We start from the raw sequence: 24,437 nt of genomic DNA, 5'->3' as shown, positions 1-24,437 counted from the left end.
CAACAGATAACGGTGCAAGCGATGCGAATTGTAGTGATCGGACGTGTCGACTCTCCGAATTGCGAAGTTTATACGCGCGGGAGTGCGAATTGTGCAAAAGGTCACCCTAAGGCTTAAAGGTCCTATAGGGACTCCTTTTGGGTTCTCTCATGTTGGGTTTCATCCTTCTAAATGCTATAAGTCGATACCACACACGCAAAACCACAAAGGAGTACAGAAGCGGGTTGAATTTATAGAACGAGACGGGTCCCATTTCTAAGGTTCTAAGATAGTCGAAGGGAGATCCCTAAGGCTAGATTCTAAACCCTAAAAGGAAAACTAGACCTCACTAAAAATGAGGTCAACAGTGCTGTCATTTTTTTTCTGGTTAGTTCATTTTGTGTGTGTACTTGAAATATTTCTGGAATTTTGTTTTGTTTGGAAAAGAGAGGACTTTGAAAGAGGAAGGCTTTTGGAGAAATTCAGCACTTTCTTTCTTTCTTCTTCACTGTTGGGAAGGTTGCCTCCTTCAGCTTTGTTGTTCGAGAAGAGTTCTTCTTCCTCTCTGTTGGTCGATACTATTGTGGTTAGAGTCTGTCGAACCGGGAGCTAGAAACCGTGGGGGGCTATTTGCGTAGGGCTCTCGTGGAGGATTTCTGTGGGGGTGTTTTTTTCAATTTATTTTAGTGTTTTTCTACACTAAAGAGGTATTCTTTTCTCCTTTATTTTACACCATTTAGAATGGAAAAAACAAAAGGATGATATTTCTTTCCTCTCTTTTTAAAAGCATGAGAAAGTAAAAAAAATGGAGGCTTATTTTGAAGTTTAAGCATGAATATTTGCTTAGGTTGGTGAGAAATAAAGCATATATATAGGTCACCTTTACTTTTCTTTTGCTTGAAACATATGAAGGCATTAGTAGAGCGGTTTGCAAATGCATTTTATTCCTTTATAAATGTCTATGGAAAGCATGTGTGGCCTATCTTCACTTTCCTTACTTGAGACGCTTGAAAGCATGGCTAAGGTGGTCTTGGAATGCATTTGACTCTTTTAGAAATACATATGGAAAAGTATATTTGGAGGCTGCCTCTATTACCTTCATTTCTTGAAATGTTTGGAAGTATGAAATGCATGTTGGAATGAAATTATTAAGGCTCTTATTATTAATATTTATGCTTGGTAAAAGAACGTTGGAAAAATGCTTTGTTTAGTCTTTTATGTGCCACGGTTTTAGCCTATTTTGGGGGCTGTACAAAGGTTGGAAAAGCTGCTTTGATTTACGCCTTTATAAATCACTGTTTTAGTTCTTTATGTGCCACGGTTTTAGCCTGTTTTTTTTGCCTATACCCGTGAGTTTCTTTGGGGCTGTTTTGGGACTGTTTTGGTGGCTGTTTTTTGCCCTCCCCATGAGCTTAAATGTATGGCTGGCCTATTTACAAAATTTGAAAGTCATGGCTGGCCTATTTGCAAAATCTGAAACATTCGTGTGGCTTATTTCCAAAACCTGAAACATTTAAGTGGCTTATTTGCAAAACCTGAAATTTGTGCGTGGCTAATTTGTGAAAATCTCAAATTATTTGATGATTCCTTTGCACAATCTGGAATCATTTAGTGTTCATGTTACTTGTAAAAAAATCTTAAGGCTATGCTCTAGTCACTTTTTTAAAAATCTGAGAGTTTATTTATTTAGATTGCAAAGTTTGGAAGCATTAATGTTTACTCGCAAAAATCTGAAATCTTTATGTTATTTATTTGCAAAATTTTGAAACTATTCGGGAGTTTATTTACGAAAATCTGAAATGCATGATAGGTGGAATATTGATTTGAGGCTCTATGTTCATTCCCTATTATAGCTACGTGTTTTCCCATTTGTTGAGACTCGGTTTTGGCTCTTTGGAGCTGGATAAAAGCTGAAAATATTTCTCTATTTTCCCCATATATTGAACTTGATTTAGCTTAAATTATGATTTGTTTTCCAACTCTTATGGATGTCGGCCTTCTTCTTTAGTTCTTTTATGATTGAAGATGTTTGGTGATTGAAGATGTTTGGTTTGGATTGTCTCTGGCCGCAAATCTTAATGTGATAAATTCCTGGCCGCAACCCTTCATTGTCCCTGGCCGCAAATCTTAATGTGGTGAATTTTCACCTTTGCTGTGAAGGTCGGGGTGAACCGTACTTGGAGCGTACTTGGAGCACTTTCTACTAATATGTTTGGGCTACATTTTTTAAGTTTTACTCGTCATATTCTGAAGCTTTATTCGTGAAGGTTTAAATTGCATTTTGAGGCTCTTAAACCCCTTTTTGACATTGATTCGGTCCTTTTTTTTAACGAGTTTTAAACGCTTTAGGCTGATGCACTTACAATTTCATTTTAAGCTTTACCGATTAGACTTTGTTTTAAAAGTGGATTGGTTTCTTTTCGTTTGTTTTGTTTTCTTTTTTTTTTAACGATCAAGTTAAAAATGAGAATTTCCAATTTAATTATTTTTTGAAATAATTCATGATCTTAAAAAAAATAAGAGGAAAAGAGAAAGGGAGAGGAAATTAAAAATGAAATTTGCTCTGTTGAGATGATAGAAATCTAAAGAAGAAGAGGATACTAAATCATTCACCATTCTTTTTGTATAAGAAAGATGAAATTGTAATTGGAAGAATAGTTGAGAGTTGGAAGAAAGTATGAGTTTAAATGACAATTAGGAGCATGGATTGAAAGATCACTAGACTTGCATTTAGGTCCCTTAAGCTTTGAATAAACTTAAACTCAATTGTTTTAATTAAGATTGAAGCACATTTCACAACCATTTTGCCAAAATTATAGGTTTACCCCTAGGTCTTAGGAGTCTGATAGCGAGTTAAGCTTGATCTAAAAATGTTCGAGGATTAGTTGAAAGACACTTAATTGAAGATAGAGACTTTGGAACACTTCAGACACAAACTAAAGTGTAGGCTTCCTAGGTCTTAGAAGCACCTCATGAGAGAGTTCATCATCCTAATTTTCAAATGAACCTAAGAAGTCAGACATCTGACCCTAGTCCATAAGTTAATTAGGACACTAGACACGAGGGTGCACTAGGTTGTAGTTCATGACTGATTTAATTAAATCAAATAATGAAAATGTTGTCATAACTTGATCAAAAATGAAACCCAATGCTCTAGGATTTGAGCTTGAATCTTATACTCAGATCCTCCTGATAATTGAGGACATTCCCAATATCACATATAAATCTCATATTCTTGGTCATTTATATATGATATTATGTTTTGTTTTGTTTGTTTGTCTTTTTCCTACGATTTGTCGGTTTTCTCGAGTTTTCAAGTCGTATTTTCTCCTGTTTATAAAGCACATACTAGCTAAGCTTAAAGAAGCAGCAGTACTCCCAAATATACAGGTTTAATTTACATTAAAACATTTTATTTCACAGTATGTTATATTGTTCTCCTAGTCTGTCATACTATTCGCCTAGCATGTTATATTATTTCTTTCTTCTTTTATATCACATGTTTTATTTGCTTTGATACACATTATACCTTAGTATAGGAAAACCTAATGGTTATATAGGAATTAACATCAAACCTAGAGTTGCTACTACGAAGAGCTTTGGAGCGAACACTGTGGGCAGCACGACGAGGAACAATTTCAAGGTGGATCTACAACATCAAAACACTTTCACATCACCGAACATTTTCCTTAGTTTAAATAACAACCAATAAGAGTTTGAGGTGGTTTGCCTAGCGTAACGTAAACCCTCACATATCACCTTTAGGTTTTTGCACAACCCTGTTGTGCAATTATAAGTCCTAACACCTTTAGGATTCCGAGGTTATCGTATGGTACGGTGTATGTCCTCCTATCTTTTTAGGTTATTTGCACGATTAGATATTGTGCGAATATAAATCATAAATTCTAAATAAATTGCAAGATTAAACATTAAATAAGATCATTTCAAAGACATAAAGCCAAACAATAGGATAATTGAAAGGTCACCAGGGTTCTCCCCAGATCTGTTATATCCCATACTCTTCGCTCCTTTGGATTCCTTAAAATAATTGTTCCTATTTGGGTCATTCCCACTTGATCTTCCCATGTCCGATCTTAGAAACCTAAACTTTGAAATCTTGAAAGCAAAATCACTGATCTTAATCGAGAGTTTTCTTAAGTGACCACGGTCATTTAAGATGTAATTAACTATAAGGGATTGCCTCTATAGAGAAATTGAAACCCAGGTAAAATAAACTCTATCTAATCTTTATATTAGGTAGGCGAACTTGTTGGCCTTATATAAAATATTTTGCAGACCAAACGGATGTCACAAATTCTTTAGTTTAGGTGATTGAGCCTACTACAGGTGATATGTTTATTCTTTGGGATAAGTGTATTACTTGTGGTATCGTGCTTAGTCACCCAAAATATTCAAAATGTGAGAATCGTTTGGTCTCATATTTTTTTAAAATCAAAATGTTAGTTTCAAAATCATATTCATATCAAAACTATTTTCATATTTTTCCTATATTTTTCAAAATCAAAAATAAAACGGCCGACACATTAGGTGCTCGTTGAGAGAGGCCATTGTTTAGAAGAGCATAGTGGAGGACTAGCCACACATTTTGTCAGGGACAAGACCCTCTTACTCGTGATAGAGCACTTTTTTTGGCCCCAACAGAACACGTCATACAGTGCAGGATTTGCCACATGGCAAAGATAGGATGGTAAAATGCAGGATCGTGCAGTCCATTACCAGTACCAAAGACACCATGGGTAGTCGTCAACATGAACTTTGTGGTAGTAATTTCACGATCACAGCAAAACAAGGATTTATTGATGGTGGTGGTAGATCATTTCTTAAATACGACACATTTTATACCACCCTACAACTGAACGTTGGATGCATCTCATATTGACTTGTACTTCAAAGAAATCGTGAGATTGCACGGAATTCCCAGGACCATCACTTCTCATAGGTACGTCAAATTTCTGAGCCACTTCTAGAGGACCTTATGGAGGAAGTTAGGCACCAAAATCTAATTCAGTTCAAATAGAGATAGTAAACAAGAGCCTTGAGAATCATCTGAGTTGTTTTGTCGGAAAGAGTATCAAACAGTGGGACTTGATTCTAGCTCAAGTCAACTTTGCGTATAATAGATTGTCAGCCAAACTACGGAGTGCACTTCATTTGAGATTGTTTATTGGCGCAACCCGCTCACTCCACTTATGTTAGTAACAATCCTGCCAACATAAGATATTGGTGAGCATGATGAAGAATGGGTTCACGAGATTCAGAAATTCCATGAGAATATTGGGAAGGAGATCACTAGGCAAAACAGTAAATATCAGGCTCAAGCAAATAAAACTAAGAATAAAGTGACGTTTTAAAGACACCAAATGTGGATTTGACGGAACGAAAGATTTCCTTGAATATTCCATTTTGCAATGCTACAAACCAACAGCAACAACAAGAATAACAAAGCCTTAATACCACTACGTGGGGTCGTCTACATGAATCCTTTTCTCTCCATTGCGTCCTATTTAGTGTCATATTTTCATTTAGTTCATTTAGTGTCATATTTTCATTTAGTTCTAATACTATAAACCAAAAGGTTAAAAACAGTACAGAAGGGGGCCTACTCCGACAAAAGATTGGCATGGTCAAAACCAATAAAAGGGAAAAAAAAGTGTGAACTATCCACATTCCTAACAATGGGTTTTGTCATATAGAACATGTTGTTGAACCTTGTGGGGTGTCCTTATAATAGCTCACCGACCAATTTATCACCAATATAACTCGATGTCATGCAAGGTGTTCGATCGACGTAGGTGTTGTATTCGTACAACAAAACCATAATCACTGTGATTTTTCCTAGAAGGCTCAGTCAACATAAATTCATCCTAGAGAAGTGTTCTGTTCGAGTAATAAGTACTAATCAGACAACGTTGACAAGAACATCTAAAAACTGAAAATGTATTATAATGACCAGAAATAATTACACAGCAACATGTTGATTGTTCGAGCTAGAAAGGAAATCATCCAAATCAAATGACCCACGAAACAAACAGAAAAAAAAAAACCAAAGCCACTAAAGAATGACTCCACAAAATCAATTGTCCATAAAAAAAAGTGTAAATAGTCAACCCGAAGTTCGAGGGCATCTTCATGAATATCTGTCTGTGAGTCGAGCCCTCCAGCAACTTCAAGGATTTCCGATAGAATGGCTTATCCGACATAACTTCAGGATATGTTTGCATAACTTGAAGAAATTCTTCTATGAAACTGTCCTGTGAGGTACCAGCCTGAATTGTGCGCGCATCCATCGGTTTTGTTACTGTATTTTTGATGAAAACGGCTCCTTTTTTTCCTTTTATCCCTCTTGGCCGCTTTGACTTGCAATGGGGACTCTAGCTCCTGGTTTAGGCTGGATCCTTCACCTGACCCACTTACATGTTCGGTTTTCAAGTCCTCTGGTATGCTGGCAAACCCATGCTCACTTGAGGTGAACGCGTGCATGCCCGTCGCAACAATCTCACCAAACATACGGTCCAACTTATCCTCTAGGTCTGTCTCAATGTCACTTAATTTGAATTTCTAGGCGGCTAGCATTGCCTGCAACATACGAAAAAGTTTATTACTTAAAACATATTAGAGGGATAAATAATGGAAAAACAAGTCTTGAGGGGTTTGTTCATTACCTCCAATTTCTCAGTTCATCACTTTGAAGCATCAATAGTCCGCTTAATTAGATCCAACCCAAGCCTGTGGATCCCCGCTTTAGTTTCTTCCATAACCTCCAGTACTTTTTCAAATGATCCCACTTATTCTTAAATTTTAACCCGTCGTAGTTCCTTCCTGTCATTTGATTGAACTTTTTTGTAATATATTGTCACCTTTCTTTGTTAAAGTAGGTAGTGGGTCTATTTCCAAGCTCAATATCTTTAAGACAGAGATTGTAAAATATTATTGTGACTTCATTATCCCACAATGCTGATGAGGCGATTTCTTTGGTTTTTACCATTATGATACTAATAAAGAGAAGAAAAACAAAAATATGTTAGGTCAACCAAAAAAGAGAATACCATTAGCCAGAAGCACAACACCCCCAACCACCACCCCCCGACCAAACACACACCCATAGCCCCCCCCACAACCACACACACACACACCCATAGCTAACACTGCCTCCACAGCCACCAACAAGCTCATCACCCACAGCCACTAACACAGACTCCAGAGCCACCAACACACACACATCCACCACCAACCCACAAACCCTAGCCCAGCACAACAAGCCTCCACATGCCACCAACAAGCACATCACTCACACCCACACCTACCAACACAGCCTCTACAGCCACCAACAGGCAGATCACCCACATCCACCAACACAACCTCCACATGCCACCAACAAGCACATCACCCACACCGACACCCACCAACACAGCCTCCACAGCCACCAATAGGCACATCACCCACATCCACCAACACAGCCTCCACATGCCACCAACAAGCACAACACCCACAATCCAAACACAGCCTCCACACCCACCAACACACACTCACATCCACCACCAACCCAAGCCCAACACAACACACACCCAAAGCAACCAACAAGCACATCACCCACAGCCACCAACATAGACTCTACATGTCACCAACAAGCATAACACCCACAACCACCAACACACACAAACTCACATCCACCGCCAACCCACAAAACCAGGCCCAGCACAACTCACACCCAAAGCCACTAAAAACCACATCAGCCACAGCCTCCATATGCCACCAACAAGCACAACACCGACAGCCACCAACATAGCCTCTGCGTCATCCACACCCACTAACACAGCCTCCATAGCCACCAACACACTCACATCCACCACCAACCCACAAACCCAAGCCCAGCACAATAAGCCTCCAGATGCCATCAACAAGCACATCAACCACACTCACCAATACATCCTCCACATATGCTTCAAAGGTATTGTCTGACTCTGAAGCTGAGCAAGCACGGATGGAGAGAACTTCATATGCTTCAACAGTTCAAAATTTGATGTATGTGATGATTTGTATCAGGCCAGATATTGCATATGCAGTGAAAATGGTCAACAGGTACATGGACAATCCAGGAAGGCATCATTGGGAGTCGGTAAGATGGATTCATAGGTATTTGAGGGAACCAGTCAATGGGGTATCTTGCTATGAAAGTGCAGGGATCAGTCTACAGGGTTTTATAGATTCATATCTAACAGAAGATGTGGACCGTATGAGAAGAATAACGAGATATATCTTCATATTGGAGAAGACATCGATGAGTTGGATTTCCAGGTTACAGAAGAATGTTGCACTTTCAACAACGGGGTCGAATATCTTGCTATCAATGATCTTTAGCAAGGAGATGATTTTGCTACAGAATTTCATGGCATGATTAGGCATGGAGCAGGGAATTGGAAAACTCTACAGCCACAATATGAGTGTGGTTCATCATGCTAAGAACGTTATTTTTTATGCCAGGACGAAACATATTTAGCTAAGGTATCATTTCATTCGCTCTCTTCTAGAAGATGGGCACTTGTTCCTAGAGAAGATACAGTTCAGAATCCTGTGGATATGTTAACGAAGGTGACGACTGTTGAAAAACTGAAGTTGTGTTTGACTTTAGTTGAGTTTCACGAAGGTTAAAACCAGGGGTGAGTCACACCACGGTACGTGACTACAGTATGTGACTATGTAGGCAATTCAGATGGAGATGCAGATACAGAGGACTGGTGTCAGTGCATTTGTTTCCAAATAGTAGATTTTTATGATGTATGGAGACAAAGCAGGGAGCTAACATTTAGGCGTCGACTATGGTTGCTCAAACGCCCACTCGGCGCGGCTCACTGTGGAGTCGGCGCTTTGGTGTCGGCTTTGGGCGCTTATGTGCCCACATCCAGAGAAATCGGCGCCTATGTGCCCATTATTAGGCGTCGAACAAAGAGCTCGACACCTAGGAGCCCAAGACTAGGCGCCCAGGAGCCCAAGTCTAAGCGCCTAAGCGCCAGGGGCGATTTGCAAAATGGATTTTGGTTTTAATCCCAAATTCAAGCGACGAAAACTGTAGATTTGTTATTTCTTCCTTTGGTATTCTTCGACGAGAATCCTGGTGAAGGTGAGCGTTGAAAAGGTAGATTTCGGTGATTCGACGTGATTTTTTGTGTCGGATCGAAGAGGGTAGACTATGAAACGAGTTCTATAAGTTTTCTTTGTGTGTGGAGAGAAAACTTGTGTGTGTTCTTTGTAAAACCTTCTAAATTTCATAGTGAAAATTTCTGGTGATGTGGTTTCGTGGTTTTTTCCCGTTCTCGGGTTTTTTTCACATAAATTCTTGTGTGTTTTTCTGGTTGCCTTGAGTGTGCTTCTGTTTCAATTTTTGTTCTGGTTTTTATTGAATTTGTGTGATCTTGTTATTCCGTTGTGTGGTTTAGTTTCTAATTAATTCTAAACCTTGATAAAAATGAATATTTACTGTCATTTTTAATCAACCTCCCAAAGGCCCATTTTATAATTGTAAAAAAAGCCCCTGTTGAACAATGTCGGCACAAGCAAAAACAGATTATTTGAGAATTCTTGAAGGTCAAAGGCTAGATAAAAAGATAAAAGCAAACACCCAAAATAATAAGCTATAGAAATTTAAAAAAAAAGAACGGCTACATACCGACAACGAGTGGCTTGTCACAATAACGCCTTTCTCTTCTTCAATCCTATTCATTTGATAAATATAAAAATAAATTCACCGCTTAATTAAATCTGCATTGTGTTATCCAAGCACATTAACTTGGCCCCCACACAACAAAGAACAGCAATCACGAAAACATAACAGAATCATGCATATCTAGAATTAAATGATTGTAAAGATATTAAAAAAGTGTATTAAATTTCAAATATAGTGCATGAGTATTACGCTTCGAAAATATATAAAAGAGAAATACAATGAGGTTTGATTCCAGAAGAAAAGAATCCTAAGAAGGAGAAAATAATAATGAACAAATTGTAAAAGATTTCTGAGCTTAAAATAAGATAATTCGAAGCTTCTTACATGCCCTCTTATGGAAATTCATTCTGATCCTATTAACGTCTAGCTGGTGAAGCCTGTGTTCAAATTACAACTGCCACATTCATGCAATTAAACCCCTTTCTAATCCTACGCCATCCAATCCCTACTCATGTTCTTAATCTTGAAATACCAAACAACTATGACTGGCCTTTTGTATTCATGCGGCCGGCATAGTTACAGAAATTGCAAATTTATTGGACGTAGAGGAAAATAGTTGCAATAGGTTGCAAAAACGGCTAAGAATTGCAGTACTAGGGTAACAGTGGTAGCGTTGAAGCACATGTGCTGTTGTCGGAGGCCCATGTTGCTGTACCAGAAAACATTTGTGCTGCCGTAAAAAGAATACAATCATATGAATCTAGAACCTTTTAATTTTATCTTGTTGAAGCTATTGATATGCAGTTGGTCCTTTATCCAGCTCCCAAAATATGAGCACTCTTTTCAAGAGAAGAGTAAGATGCTCCAAAAAAAAATGGAGAAAAATAATTTATGAGTGCTGTGAAGGCAGAAAAGACAACCTCGGAAAAGCCCGTAACTTCATGGTTTATGTATATTACATTTTGTGCTAAAGTATTTACCATCCTCATTTACATGTTATATTTTATATAAAAAAAACAAATTTCATAGCAAAATCTGGGGAAAAATAAGAGCAATGGCCAACAAAATATCATATCACGTCTAAATTTAACCTAACGTCTATACAAACCAAACATACCACCTTCTAAGCTCGTTAAGAAAAGTAATTACTTTTTGCATAGAAATATAATCTTCTTCCATGATTTACTTCCCAATAGCCAGCAAAAACATAAGAGAACATGCTACTCCACCTCTAGACATTTGGTGATCGGCATCCCATTTAATGGCAGTTGGTGTCCTCAAAAGAGTATTTTCTTGAGAAATTTTGAGGAAACAGGGGTAGTCACAATCTGATATCAGCGTCTAACTCTGGTTTGTCCATTCTTTTTTGGGATTTTTGTTCATCAAAATCAAGAAAAGTAAAATACGATAAAAATATTGAGATATCCTATTTTTTCCAATCTATTTTTAATTAATAAAATGAGAACTTCATTACTTTGCATAGTCATGGACATAGTCCTACTTAAATCAAATCGAGAAAATTTTGATATCTAACCAATTTCTTTCTCAAATTGTTGAAGCTTTCATCTATATAAAAATATTATAAGATTACCATATATACTACATGTTTGAACTCTAATTATCTCACTACATCAAAAGTATGAAAATATTTCCGTAGTAGGTGAAAGTACTCATTCATGGTCACGGGTTTTAAGTTGCTCTGACAATATTTAGATTTTAAATTTTCTTTTATGTGCCACATATTAGAATTTTCTCCCCAATTCTTCGTTCTTTTTCCAACAAGTCTTTCCAAGGTATTTTTGCATTTCTTTTCTACTTTTATAGTCATCCATATCTTTCAATTAAAGCAATTTTCTAATTGTTTCAATTTATAAATTTGTTAATATCGAGCATAACATCAAATGTAGAAAGTCCAAACTTTACCATGTTGTAAGGGTATTTTAGTAATGTAAGAAAATAAATTATTGCAAATGTGTAGTATGTAGTAAAGTGCTTTTAAGAAATACAAAAATGATGAATATGTAAGGATAGAAGAAAAATGTATAACAACTTTAATAACTTATGACCAAAAGGACTTTCAAGAGATGAAAGAGTCATAATAGTCCACTTAAGGGTTGTTTGGTTGGAAGGATTTGCAACGTATTGTAATTCTTTTACAAGAATTATAAGAAATTATGTATTTGGTATGAAGAATTGCAAATACAATATAAAGTGTGAATAAATTTAAAGATCACGCCTTAGTTCATTTTGCTTGGGTTTAAAATTCGATTAATTTGTCTAAATTTAAATTACACCGTAAAATGCTCTCGGCAAGCTGCAACCCCCGCTAGCCGCACGTCGGCGCCATCTCCCCACCCCCTCCTGTCAGACCCCGTCAGCCGTCCACCGCTGCCATCTCCCCCCACCTCCGCCTAGCCACCACCCATCTCCCGTTAGCCATCCCCCGCCAACGCTAGCCATCTGCCGCAGCCGCCACCAGGTGTCTGCCACCACCACTGGCTTTTTGTCACCGCCGAACAAAAATATATATTTTGAAATACAATGTAATAATTGAAATTAAAAGAATAATAATAATAATAAATTGGAGGTGTTTATAGAAAGTGCATCCTATCCTAAAAAAACATATTACTCAATCGTTCACACGTCTCTTCATTCGTGCCATCGAAAGAGAGAGGGAGAAAGAGCGAAAGCAACAGAGGAGAGGAAGGAAGAAGGATTGAGTTTCGTGAACATGGAAGGAAAGTCGAGTGGCTCGGCACTGTGCATACGAAGGAATAGGAGGTAGTTGTGTCGTGCACGTGCACTGCCCTAGATTGAGTCGTGCAAAGGAAGAGGAGAGGGAAGAGGCGGCATCGAGGCTTACCTGGACCAAGCCGAAGCTAGAGAAGAGAAAGCAGAAAGCCGTGCTCGCGTGCGTATAGAGGAAGAAAAAGGAAATGGAGGCGGTGTGCTCTGGGTTGAGTTGAAGTCGAGGAGGAAGGGAGGAGGTGTGACCTTCAGCATTGTGCTCACATAGCGGGAAAAGGAGAGCTTGCGTCAAGTCAGGAACGAAGGGAGCTCGCGAGAGGATGTGTCGTATGAGCTTAAGCGGAGCCAAAGTTAAAGTTGAGTTTAATTAAATTTTTGATAAAATCTAATAGATAGATCAATCTCTCTCTCTCTCATTCATATATATATATATAGCTAGTTTTGCTCGTTCGTTTCGATCCTTTACGTCTTCATCTTCGGCTCTGGCTAGCGGAGGATTTCGTGTCATTGATCGTCTGCGCTGCGTCGTCGAGCCTTCGCGCTGCGTTCTTAGTGGTCGATCGACTGCTCAGCCACAGTTTCACTGCTCGACTGCTCGCGCACGGCTTGCGTTAATTTGCTGCAGTGCTTGTGTGAAGCACCCTAATAGCCTCAGGTTTTTCCTACACTACTGGCGTCTCCGTTGATAATCCCGCCAAACCCTCCTATGTTACAGTGGTCCACAAACGCAGCTCCTCTTTCCACCTCGCAGATAGTCCGGTATTCCCGCAGATTTACCATGATTCTGTTCCTGGAAATGGCGATTGCAATCTCATCAAAAAAATAGAAAAAAAGGCGGGCAAACCAACAATATTTTTCTCTGACGCTGAAATTTCAACTCGTGCAGAAAAATACAAATTTACACTAATTGGAAAGTTCCAATTAGGTTGCCTTAAGATGGAGATCATTGGTCGCCCTAATATGGAGATTATCAGGGAATTTTTTGAATATTTCAAATTAGTTGGGGCTTGGCTAGTGGGTCATTTCGACGGAAGGCATGTTATGATACAATTGAGCATAGAAGAAGATTACAAAAAGATTTTCTCAAAGAAATTCATCACAATCGAGGGCACACATATGAAATTGCTCAAATGGACCCCTAATTTTGATCTCAGTCAAGAACCCCATCTCATTATTATTTGGTTCTCATTATCTGAACTCAAGCTTCAATTCTTTGACTTACCTATCTTATATGCAATTGGGACTATCCTTCAAAAACCTTTACAGGTAGACTTACCTACAGTTCATTTCTCAAGGCCCTCTATTGCAAGGATTTAGATTGAAAGAGATATTACATAGAGATATTACATTACCAGATGTAGAAGAAGTCTGGCTTGGATCTGCTCACAATGGTTATTGGCAAAAAATTATTACGGAACAAAAACCTTACTACTGCAAGCAATGCAAGATGTTTGGACAACCGCAGGAGATACCCGCAGGAGAAATGTTTCAGATTGCACCCATAGTTGAGAACCAATAGTCAAAAGCAGGAACACACTATTAGTGCACTCCATGTGCCTGAACGCGCTACCAGCAAACCTGATGACAGTCAGCCTGAGGAGGGAATCACCACAAGACAGGAGTTGGTATCTACCTGTGGGATCTCTTCTCCTGACCATACTACAATGGATAATGTTCGAACCGAAAATCAGGACAATCCTACAGCTCCTATTCAGGAAGCATCAGGTGCAGAGGTAACAATTCACACTTCACATACACTAGAACCTATCGCGGTGGCAACGACTGTTTTTCCTTCTACTGCGGTTCTAACATCAAATCAGACCGAGGATCACATGAGTCAGTCTTCAGATGAAGAATGACAGGTTTACACTTCCCTGCGAAAGAAAATGACTGAGGACACACTCCAACTTGGAAACTTAATGGATGATGCTTTAGTTACTCTTGACAATAGCACGACTCTTCAAAGTTTGTTATCTGACTCCGCTCCTAAAAATAGAGAAAGAGGCAGGACTAAACTGCCTCGTCCCTAACTACTTGTTTTCTGCATGTTTTAAATTTGTTTTACTTTTTATTGAGTCTATCTGTATCTTTTTGTTAGAGTATTAATGTACTTTTATCGTATAGGCAGGGAGCCTTTTTTGGGCTCTCTCATACAACATTTTTGTATTTTTTCTATTTCAATAATATCAACGCCTCATGGCGATTCCCGACGGTGATTTTATCAGGTTTAACTTCCTCATTTCTCTTTTGCGTCTCTCGAAAGACGTCTTCACGCAGCTGCAGCTTCTGTCTTTCCTATTTGAAGTTCGTTCGCTCCCAATCGTCACCTTCGTCGACAAAGAGCGCTCTTGTCGCCGTCGTCTCCATTGACGACGACACTTCTCTCGCTGTCGTCTCCCATTACAATGACATTTCTTCTTGCGAGCAGATTCTTGCGGTTGTCTCGTCGCTCGTTCCAGACGAACCGAGCACGACACCCGAAGTTTTGCTCACATCTTTGCGGCCCGCCAGACTAATTCTCTCCTTACCGTGACTATCTTGTGACAGGGAGATGGCCTCGACGTTCCGTTCCTATGCAAATGTTCTTGCCGGTGACTTTCCTGCTCGTGCCCCTCCTCCAGGTTCAGCACATGGTTTTGCTATCGATAAGTCCTACAATATTTCAGAATCTTTCCACGAGGGTGGAGGTGATCACACTTTTATTAAAAAGCTTGGAAAAAAAATGGGAAACATGTACTTATTCTCACAGAGGTTGAACCCGGTACTCTGGCGTCCTCTTGGCGTTTTTCTCTAGTGGGAAAATTCTTTTATGGTACCCAAAACTGGAGATCATTAGGAAAAAGTTTGATGCTATGAAAATATTGGGCAGTTCGAACATTGAACTACTTGACGGTAGACATATACTTATTCAGTTATCTCATGATGTCGATTACACTCGCATTTTCTCTCGAAAAGCTATCAAGATTGACAATTGTTTTATGAAAATTCTGAAGTAGAATGTCTGTTTTGATCCAAAAGCAGAGTCTCCTATCATTCCTGTTTGGATAAAATTTCTGTGGTTAAAATTACATATGTTCAACATGGAAATCCTATACTCTTTAGCATCTGCTTACGGTAAGCCTCTCAAGGTGGATGGTCATACGCTTGCTGTCACTAGACCCTCTGTGGCTTGTGTGTTAGTTGAGAGAGATATCACTCAACCAGCTCCGGATAAGAAATGGATTGGCACTATTCACAACGGGTATTGGCAATAGGTAGAATGGAACCACACACTCCTTATTGCTCTCATTGTAGTATGTTTGGCATTGTAGTATGTTTGACCACAGCTTGCTCTCATTGTAGTATGTTTGGTCACAGCTCTACTATTTGTTATCGTTTGCATCCTCATCTAAGGTCGAATATCGCTAATCCATAACCACCTATTATCCTTGTTGAGAAGATACAACCCGATCCTCTTCCCAACACCGCAGTTCCTAAAGAAGAACAACATAATACAGTTATAGATCCAGTTGTGTTTATACCACCCATTATTATTGAAGAAGACTTGCTTTCATGTCAAGACACACGAGAGTGCAGTGCCCCTTTGATCCAATAACAGACCAGCCGGTACAACATGTAGTTGCTTCCAATGTTCAACAATATGCACATCTTCAGCACACTTTAGACTAAGATCAGGTGAGTCAATCTTCGGAAGAGGAATGGTAGGTATATTCCAGGAGGAAGAAGAAGAATGGAGGTCGATTCTAGCTCGGGAACATATTGGATGATACATTGGTTACTACTGGCAATGACAATCATCTTACCAACTTATTAGTTTGCTCCTTTCCTAGAACCAGAGGCAGAGCCAAAATCAAATTGAATTATTCTCTAGCCACCTGATACTATGTATTTCAGCATTTTTAGGGTTTTTCTTTATCTCTAATGTACTTTTCAGTATTTTTAAGCTTTGAAACCCCTTGTGGTTTTGGTGTGGGCAGGGTGTCATGTTTGGCTCTTCCAACACATTGTATCTGTATCTTTTTTTTCTAGTTAATATGTTAGCCTTTTGGGCTTTCAAACCACACACACACACACACACACACGAGTTGTGTTTAATTAAATAACATTAATGAGAATTTTTATTTAAATCAAGCCTTGAACAATTAGAGATGGCTATAAAAGAGAAGAAATTGGTGACGTGTGTGTTAGGTCGAACCAAGCCTAAGGAAGTAAGTATTAAGCCACTTGTAATTAGATTTTTTATAAGAATTATATATATATATATATTAAAAATTAGTCACATTTTAGTCATTTCTTTTAAGAATAGAATTCTTATCTAATGATATGCACATTAATTTAATATAAGTGGTTGTCCAAAGAAGTTAGTGAATGAATAGTATTTCAGAGGTTTCTTAAGGCTAAGATGAGTGATTATTTTCTTCTATGCATTAAATTAATGTTTTATTAAATAAATAAATGTTTTATTAAATAATTAAAAACAAGTATTCCATTAACGTCAAGCATTTTAAAAATCTCATATGATAGCACAATTGGGAGAAAATAATCAACATGTGAATGTATATTTTAAATGATTATAATTGATATGAAATATTAATTAAAGGATTAAGTTATACAAAATTACCCTTAGAGGATACAAAGAGGGGATGTAATGTATCTGTGCACGTTAAAGAAAATAGTAAAGGTGTATCTTCAGTAACAATCTTGAGGGTGTCTTTGGGCAATTTTTTTATGATGACACCTTTGGGCATCACATAATCTTGTTGTGAATATTAAAGTCGTTAAAATGGTAAATACTTAGTGAAACGAGAAAGGATAAAATCAAATTTAAAGTTCAATGTTTTATAAAAAAATGAACTGCATTTCTCTATTGGACATTCATGTATAGCATAGTATAAAAATTTAATTCATATTAGATCATAATTACTCATTAATTCATACGGTTGCAAATAATACTTTCTTTTAGAAGAAAAATTTTAGGCTGGTATTTCTGGTAGGAAAGGTTCAACCAAGTTTGATGCTTCTAACACAAGTTCAACTGCTGCTACGATTATCGAAAATGAAAAATTGCACAAAGTTGAGGCAAACGTCAAAACGAATGTATGAGAAAGGACAGGAACATTTGAAATAGCATGAAAGAGGAATTTTTACTACCAAAATCTCCCCGAAAGTCCTTACCGGGAGCTACGGCTCTCAGGCAGTCGCCGGCCCCCTGCTACAATAACCAAGCCAAATTCCTTTCCGACGAGCAATTTCGGGACAAGGAGAAGGAATTGTGACACTTAAGGTGATCTCCATTAAATCTCAGTCGGATAGCCGAATCCAACCGCCGCATGTCAAGTAAAGTGCGGTAGAGTTAAATAGCTATAGTAGAAACCAAACTAGGAAAGGATTAGGATAATTAACGGTTTAATCTAATTAATTGAATGTATAACTTCAAAATTTTGTATCTCTCAACATGTTCATAATTAATATGTAGTGTTTCATATCAAATTAATCGATTTGATGCGTAGAATTTTATATAATTATTTCGATCGAAATTTGATAGGTGCAAAATCTGAGTTACTTCTAAAATTTGTCAAACTTTACCTGATTCTCAAAGTTAGGGTGTTATCGTTCTCCCCTCCTTATAAAAATTGTCTACAAAATTTCTAACTTGAACAGAGCGACAATTCTATCGCATTTTTTTCTTTTTTTCCCATGTGGCTTCCTTTTCAGGTTTGTGCTCTCACTTTATCTTGATAAAGAAAATTTGTATGTTCCTTAGCTTATTGACATCAGTTTCTAAAATGTTTTCAAGCTCTTCAATATAAGTTAGATTTTTATACATGTCAATTTCTTCGTGTGAAATCTCTGCTCTGTATTTGAAACTCATTTTCTCAACATTGAAAAATAAAATAAATTGTGAATATCTGACATATCTGTAGGTAATGACATCCTGTCAGCAACGGGACTGGTCATTTCCAAAATTTAAAAAGAACCGATGTACCTGGGACTCAGCTTACTTGGCCAATTCTTATTGTACCTTTCATTGGACTGACTAGCAAAAACACAAAATCTTCAACTTCAAATTCTATTACTTTGTGCTTTGAATCATAATATTTTTGTCGTCGATCCTAAGTAATTTTCAATTTCTCTATGATTAATCTAATTTTTTGTGTGTATCTTCATAAACTAACTTATGACCTAACATTTGACATTCACCCACTTCGACACAACTCAATGGAGCTCTGCATTTCCCTTCATACAGTGCTTCATAACGAGTTATTTAGATATTGGAATGATAGATATTATTGTAGACTAACTCAATCATTAGAATATGATCTTTCCAACTGCCTTTAAAGTCGAGAACACAAAGCCGCAATAAATATTCAAATATCTGAATTAATCTTTCTGATTATCCGTCGATTTATGGATTAAATGTTGTGCTAAAATGTAACAGCGTACCCAAACCTTGCTAAATGTTTTTTCACAGCCTTGACGTGAATCTTCCATCTCTGTTAGAAACTATAAGTTATGGAACGCCATTTAATCTGATAATTTCTTTTACATGCAATTTGGCCAACTTTTCAAGTGAATCTATCTGTTTGATTGGAAAAAGTGAGCTGACTCGGTTTATATGTCAATAATAACCCAAATATTGTCGTGGGCCTATCTGGATCGACAAAATCTCATAACAAAATTCATAGTAATTTTCTCTCAATTTCATTCAGGTATAAGCAATAATTTTAGCAATCTGTTGGGTTCCTATTGCCCAATCTTTACAATTTGACATGCTTAACATTGAGATACATATTGAGCAATATACTTCTTCATACCTGACCACCATAATATCAATTTCAAATTTTTGAATATTTTTGTATTGCCTAGATGAATTGTGTGGCTTGAATAATGAGTTTCATATAAGATTTTTTGACTCAAATTATAAACAACAGGTACTCATAACTGCAACTGTTCTAATTACACTGCTTTCATTAACTTCATATCAGCCCACTTTTTTTATTCAAGTTTTTTAGAAGTTTTGGATATTCATTGGTTACTCGAGTTTCCTTTATTCTATCTATCAAAGTTATTTGCACTATAATCTGATGTAAATATCACATATCAACTGGTTTTCTGACTTCCAGCTGCAAGGTATATACTACTTTAATTAGTTCTAGCTCCCGAGTAATAATCCAGCTTGCACTACCTGCGGCAGCTCAAAGCATCGGCAACTACATTTGCTTAGTCGGGACAATATTGCAGATTCAGATCATACTCTTTAATCAACTCTAGACATCTTCACTGCCTCAAATTCAATTCTTTTTGTGCAAAAATGTACTTCAGACTTTGATGATCAATAAAAACTTTACATTTTATATCATACAAGTAATGTTTCTAGATCTTGAAAGCAAAAACTACAACAGCTAACTCTAAGTCATGTGTCTTCAACTGTCTGGATGCATAGACTATCACTTCTTTATTCTATATTAGAACGCAACCCAAGCCTTGCAACAATGTGTTGCCCTAAATTTGGAATCCTTCAGTACATGATGGAATAGCTAACACTGTAGCAGTGGTTAAACATTTTTTCAACTTTTGAAAACTGTGCTCACATTCTGCAATCCACTCAAATTGAACCTCTTTCCTCATCGACTTAGACAACAACATGGCTATAAGTGAAAAACCACTTACAAATCCACAGTAATATCCAACCAAACCAAGAAAACCATGTACCCCTATAACATTCAATAGAGTAGATTATTTCACAATTGCTTTTATCTTCTGAGAATCCACTAAAAGTCCTTGGCCACTGATAATATGCCACAAAAAAACAAATACTCCACGGACAAAAATCACATTTCAATAATTTTAAATATAAATAATTATGCCTCAACAACTCCAATAAAATCCATAGATGCTCAGCACGATCGTCGTCAAATTTTGAATATATTAGAATATCATCAAGAAAATAATAATGACAAACTGATCTACATGAGGCTTCAAAATTTGATTCATCAGGTTCATAAATACAGCAGGAGCATTGGTTAAGCCAAAAGGCATAGTTAAGAATTCATTATGACCATACCTGACCCCAAAAGTTGTCTTAATTATATTTGTCTCCTTGACTCTGACTTGATGATATCCTGATCTCAGATAAATTCAGAAAAATACAGTAGTACCCTCTAACAAATCAAATAGATCATTGGTTCTAGGTAAAAAAATATTTATTCTTGATTATCCCTTTGTTCAGCTCTCTATAATCAATGCACACTCGATATTGGAGCACTTCAAGGAGAATTGTTTGACCTGATAAAACATTTATCTATCAGTTCCTGTAATTGACATTTCTATTCTTGCAATTCATTTGGAGTCATTCAATACAGAGACTTGAGAATTGCAGATGTCTCCGGTCATACATCAATATCAAACTAAACTTCTCGTTCTGGTGATAGCTCTAGCAATTCCTCGGAAAATACATCAAATACTTCGGTAATAACTAGAATATTTTTCAATTTCTACACATCTTTATTAAATACAAATTTTGCCAAAAATATCAGTTTGCCACTTTGCAAATTGTTTCCAACTTTCACAACATTAATCAGGGAAGATTATGTATTTCGATGACAAAGAATATAAAATGGTTTTACACCAAGGTATTTAAATTTCACACACCTTTTTCAACATTAAATTATAGCAAAATGTTTTACCAACCAATCCATCTCTAGTATGACATTAAAAGTCTAATTTGGAATGATAATCAACTATACTTGCAGTTTCTTACCCCGAATATCCACAGGCACGACATATTTTATATTTGCAGAAAAACCACTTCCCGAAGGCATAATAACACATAATATAGGAGTAGAGTGAATAATATCAAAATGTAAATTGGCAGCAAACTTATCAGAAATAAAAAAATGTGATGCATCTGAATTGAATAAAACAATGAAGAGTTGATCTTAAATCAGAAGAGTGCATGTAATCACTTTTTTAGATTCTTTGGATTCTTAAGAGATAATTGCAAAAAACTCAAACATTTATTGATTACTCAGTTCTGCACTCTGAACTTTCACATATTGCTTGAGATGAGGCTTTCCTAAAAACTTAGATTTGTTGGACCTCCTGTCTTCCAAATATTTTTTGGGTTGTCGCTATTCTCAAAATATTGTGACCTATTGTCTCTCTTGTTTTCCTGCGGACAGCTCATTTGAATATGACCTGATTGCCCACATTTATAGCACTTTAAGAAAAATAAGCACCACCCAATATGTCTTTTTCGACACTTTTTATAAAATAGATTTTTTATCAGATGTTGTTTTTGCTTACCTTCTGATTTAATTTTCTTGCTTTGAAAGTATATTCTTCTTTGTCAAAATTTTTTCGCTTACCTGCATGAGGTTGTCCCTACTGACTGGAAAGTTCAGGTTATTTTTTAGTCTTCTAGCTCTTTCAACTAGCATGAAGAAATCATTAAATGGCGTTAAAGCCAACCTCAACTGATCTCTGAAACAACGTAGTTTACTAACACTTTTTTCTTATGAGTGCTAAGATAATGAGGTGCATATGTTTCACATTGCATAACTGATCTAGACCTTTGAGTTAAATTGAAGAATTTATCCTACAGCGCTAAACTGGTTGAAGGCGAAATAAATAAATCTTTGAAAATAAAAAATTCATTCAATTGAATCTGGGAAGAGATGTCAGTTGAAATTTTTCTCTATGTTGTGTTTTCCACCATATATATGCTTCGCCTTCTAGCATAAAAGTGGCTAACATCGCTCTCCGTTTTTCTGGCAAAATCAAATCATCCAGAACATTTCCAATCTTCAAAAACCAACCTTCAGTAATTGTATGGTCACTAACACCTATGAATGCAGGTGACTTAAAAGACTAAAAGATTTTTAAATGTCAATCAACTTCTGCCCTAATTTATATATCTGAGCCTTGTACAGGTGGCGGATCTTCCAATAATAGCAATTTCATCAACCACTTGCAATATCAACTGAATGATGCCTTATACCTCTACTGCTCTGGTTGCCTCATTTGCTCTATTCTCATTATCACTTCTACCTAAAACATTTTCAGATCTTAAATGTTGGTTTGCACTTGACCTAAGAGACTAACCCTAACAACACTCTGATTCACCTTCAAACATATTCATGTCTATTGACAATAATTATTTCTCAAACATAATTTATCATATAATAATTATATCGTGCATGCATGATATTTTAGGTCAATGGGAAACCCACCCCAGATTCATCGACATAAAGCTTTATATAAATTAATTCATATTTGATCTCAATCTTACTTATTCTAAATCTAACACGCTTTTATTATTCTCTTCATCCAATAATCTTACTCTGATATCACTTTCTGTCAGACCACAATTGTCGCCCTTGTAAAGGTCAGTTAAGGTGTGACAGAGACGAACAATTCGACAAACTAAATTCTCACCAACACTGATCTTGACTTGCAGAATAAGGACCAGTAGGTGATGAGCTAGTCTAACTAAATCACCATAAATATATTTGATATATTTCATTACATAAATCATTCATATTCACATATACTTGAAAGTATAAATATCATATCATTAAAATATATAAACTATATAGAACTGCTAAATCCAACAAAAATAAAATACTTACCAAAAGGACTTTATAGGCTCTCAAAATTATAAATGCCAAAACTATATGTCGCACTTAGTTACTCGCTATGGTGTTCCTTACCCTTTCCTTTAAGTAAATAACGAGCTCTGAGGAATAATCAATGCTAAAATAAAATTTTATACATAAAAGTGAAACAATGTGAAAGTTCATATGTAACTGCACATGTCCGCACTCAAGTCATAACAAGCTAGAATCGTATAACAAATGTAAAAGAAAAATATCTAGTATAGAAAATAGTGATTGTTATATAAAACAAATATGTCATTCATTAATATGTAATCATCAGCATGTAATCATTAAGTATATTCAAAGTAATGCAATCACAGCAATGTCATCATAGTGATGTCATCATACCAATATAATCATAACATAGCAATATCACTTGTAAATGTATAGGCCTCAACTATTTTCATGTCCTATCATATCATGGGTTGCCACGCTGCCTCAAAGATCATATTAGTTATTGATAAAGATTAAGTTCCCCCAACATAGCAGTTATCAATAGCCCTCGGATACCAATAAATCCTTAAGTTTTTTTCATTGCCTGATCACAATGGATTCCAAAGTTTCGTCACCGCCTCAACACTGAGAGTCAAGAATACCACATCCCCACATAGCATACTTGCAAACACTCATGTAATAGTTTACTTGACGCGGGCGTTGTTAGCACCCTTACGTGGGCGCCGTTTGGCACCCTTACGAGGGCACTAAAGAAGCGTCGGGACCGAGCCCCTGGAATTTATGGCAAAAGACCGAACACAGAACCTGCGAAGCTTCACGGAATAGCAGGGCGAGTCGAGATTTCGATCCCGCACAAAAAGGAGGCAAAGCGCGAACCCTCGCAATCCAGGGGCTGATTCATTTATTTTCCACACCCGTCTTCTTATGGAAGAGATTTTCTTCTTGATTCTTCTTACCTTCCCACTCCCCTTCCTTTTGGGTAGAAATAGGAGCCTATAAATTGTTGTCCTCTGTGTATGGATAGTCAGTTAGTGTTTTTAGTTTTAGATGCCCTGTGTGGAGTCACTTTCCCCTTTGTGGGTTGTATTCAAGGAGGTGGTTTTGCTCCGGCTGTATCCTCTCCGAGGTGGCGATTGTATCCCCCTTTTTTCTTTCCAAAACCTTCTCTTCCCCACTCAATCGTCGAACTCAACCTCCATCATCCTGAAACTCTCTCATTCCCCCTTCCTGCAAGTTATTATTATTGTCTCGCCTTCTTAGCTCCTTTCAAATTCCTCCCAACTAGCCCACAAGCGTTGTCGACCACCTACAACCTTTCCCACTTGCCCTCCTACAATTTCGTACCTTCCCTTCACTACAACCCACCTCCTGCGGGTGTCGTCATCTCTGTCCATCATCTCTATCCCCTAGCCGAC

At 37.2% G+C, this 24,437-nt stretch overlaps 1 protein-coding gene across 9 annotated transcripts in view; it reads right to left on the bottom strand.

Annotated features, from left to right (window-relative positions):
• Positions 1-24,437, bottom strand: part of LOC110027914 (DNA mismatch repair protein MSH4) — a 182,101-nt gene that overhangs the window by 129,494 nt on the left and 28,170 nt on the right. For 8 of the 9 annotated variants that reach the window (XR_002294390.1, XR_002294392.1, XR_002294391.1 and 5 more), the window contains exon 5: positions 9,665-9,710. The exons of the other annotated variant lie outside the window; for it this stretch is intronic. Coding sequence is in view for 5 of the 8 variants with exons in the window: in XM_020729553.1 (XP_020585212.1) it covers positions 9,665-9,710 (46 nt within the window). In the remaining 3 variants the exon portion in view is untranslated. The remainder of the gene's footprint in view (positions 1-9,664; positions 9,711-24,437) is intronic. 9 annotated transcript variants of the gene reach the window in all.

This window comes from Phalaenopsis equestris, unplaced genomic scaffold, assembly GCF_001263595.1.
Source record: "Phalaenopsis equestris unplaced genomic scaffold, ASM126359v1 Scaffold000468, whole genome shotgun sequence".
NCBI classification, from domain to species: domain Eukaryota; kingdom Viridiplantae; phylum Streptophyta; class Magnoliopsida; order Asparagales; family Orchidaceae; genus Phalaenopsis; species Phalaenopsis equestris.
Note: the sequence above shows the minus strand (reverse complement) of the source record. Positions and strands in the feature narration are given on the sequence as shown.